Source organism: Elephas maximus, chromosome 2 (assembly GCF_024166365.1).
Source record: "Elephas maximus indicus isolate mEleMax1 chromosome 2, mEleMax1 primary haplotype, whole genome shotgun sequence".
Taxonomy (NCBI): domain Eukaryota; kingdom Metazoa; phylum Chordata; class Mammalia; order Proboscidea; family Elephantidae; genus Elephas; species Elephas maximus.
The window spans coordinates 205,246,582-205,248,917 of record NC_064820.1 but is presented as its reverse complement, the minus strand read 5'-3'; the positions used below and the strand labels follow the sequence as shown (position 1 = coordinate 205,248,917).

The following is a 2,336-nucleotide window of genomic DNA, read 5'->3' as shown; positions in this document are numbered from 1 at the left end:
ACAGCAATAAAATATTACATAATAACAATTAATTGCAATAAAAATATGTGTAGAAAAATCAAGGCAGTTTCAATGGAGCAGGCAAGCATTTTCTTCAGTTTTCAAGGGTGCAGAGGATATAGAAATACAAAGTGCAAATTATAACAGTTCAATTATAGCAGAGAGATAAGCAAAGAGTGTGCTCCAAGTGCAATAGAGCAACTGGTGTGGGTAGATTTAGAAACCATAAAATCTCTTCAGGAAAACAACTGCCAGTTTAGAATGTAAATGTTAAAATTTTTTTCAGGATAATTTTTGGGGAATTGTTTTTTCAGTGTTATGGCAATAATCATGGTTAACAATCCCAGGAAATGATAGTTCTCTATTCAAATGGACTCTGGTTGTTATGATAATGATGAGTGAGGAATAAAAGCAATCATGATGAAGATGAAGATTGCACCGCCAAACCAATTACTTTATACAGAAGCAAAAAAAATACGGATTTCAAGACCTATTTATATTCATGTAAGACTTGTTGGAATAATAAGCTGACACTGAATTCTCAACTTCTAAATGCTTGGGAATTAAGTCAACAAGAGTCAGGGATAAAGCAGTCAATATCCTGTGCAAGGAAAGGTGAAAATTAAAGGTAAGTACTAGTTTTTTTTTTTACTAGTAACGCTGTTGGTATAGAGGTTAAGTGCTACAGCTGCTAACCAAGAAGTTAGCAGTTCAAATCCACCAGGTGCTCCTTGGAAACTCTATAGGACATTTCCACCCTGTCCTATAGGGTCACTATGAGTTGGAATCAACTCAATAGCAGTGCGTTTCGTTTTTTTGGTTTTACTGGCAAGTAAGCAATTAATGAACAAAGAGGATTCTCACCGAAAGGAGTGAATCGACTCCAACCCTTATTCTTGGATGCAGCAAAGAATTCTCAGAGTTAAACCTGACTTGAAAGCAAGCATCCTAAGACCAGGTTGCACTCATAGCTAACAGCTAATGACATAAGAGAAATTCCCAGAAGTGGAGCAGCCAGTGCTGATGTCCAAAACCAGCTCACTTTACACTTGTCGTTTCTATAGCATTATACTAAATAAAGATATTTTAAACTTGAAAAAGTGGAGAAAAAAGATAAACTAGCAGGAATAGAATGATGCAAGTAATTTCAGTTTCTGGAATGTTGACCAGAGCAGGTACTTAAAAGATGTTTGAAAAGTTATGTTAAGTTTCCTTTCACCCATAACTTCTTAAGTCCCCGGGATACCTCTTTGTTGCGGAGGCTGTAAATGAGGGGGTTCAGCATGGGAGTGAGGATGGTGTAGAAGGCTGACACCATCTTATTCTGGTTTGGTGTATGGTTGGGTGCTGGTCTCATGTACATGAACATGATGGCACCATAGTGGAGTCCAACCACAGACAGGTGAGAGGAGCAGGTGGTGAAAGACTTGTGGCGACTTTCCCCAGAGCCCATGTGGATGACAGCTTGGAGGACACAGGAATAGGAAATGATGATAACTGAAACCGGCAAGATTAGCATCACTACACAGCAGATGAAAAGAAGTCTTTCAAATGAGGAGGTGTCTGTACAAGATAGTGGCAGAAGGGCAGCAACATCACAGAAAAAGTGATGGATTTCCAGAGAGTGACAGTAAGGGAAAGACAGGGCAGCTGCAAGCACAATGATGCCATCAAGAGAGCCTAGAATCCAGGAAGCAACAGTCAAGAGCATGCAGAGTTTCTGATTCATGAGGATGGTGTATCGAAGAGGGTGGCATATAGCCACATAGCGGTCATAGGCCATGACAGCCAGTAGGAAGCATTCAGCTCCAAGAAGGGACACATAGAAGAGTATCTGAGTTCCACAGCCTTCCAGAGAGATAAATTTCCTGCCAGATAAGTAGTTGAAGGCCATCTTGGGTACCGTGGTGCAAACGAGCATTAGGTCCATGAGAGAGAGTTGGCTGAGGAGGAAGTACATGGGGGTGTGAAGCTGGGGGTCCAAGTAGATTATAAGAACCATTGCAGTGTTTTCCATGAATGCCACTGTGGAGATGGCCAGGACCAGAGAGAAGAGAAAGGTATGGGTGGGGCTGTGATCAAAAATTCCAAGAAGGATGAATTCGAAGTGGAAGCTCTCATTTCCCCACCCCATGGTGGTTATTTTGCCTTATCTGCAAGTCGCAAAGAAGGTACAAGCTCATTTATTAAGCAAACTGGTTTTGAAGGTGTATCATGGCAAGACCATGGCACTAGACATGTGCATAATTAATGCATGAGACATTCTCCCCAACCTAGGAGGCATATAAGGGATATATATCTAAGAGGTATATCAAGCCTTTTCAATTTAATATCAG

At 40.7% G+C, this 2,336-nt stretch overlaps 1 protein-coding gene across 1 annotated transcript; it reads right to left on the bottom strand.

Moving 5' to 3' along the window:
- Positions 1-1,198: 1,198 nt before the first annotated feature.
- LOC126067711 (olfactory receptor 2M4-like) lies at positions 1,199-2,134 on the bottom strand. Its single transcript, XM_049869864.1, has one exon. It carries the CDS (start codon positions 2,132-2,134, stop codon positions 1,199-1,201), a length of 936 nt encoding a protein of 311 aa, XP_049725821.1.
- Between the last annotated feature and the right edge of the window lie 202 nt (positions 2,135-2,336).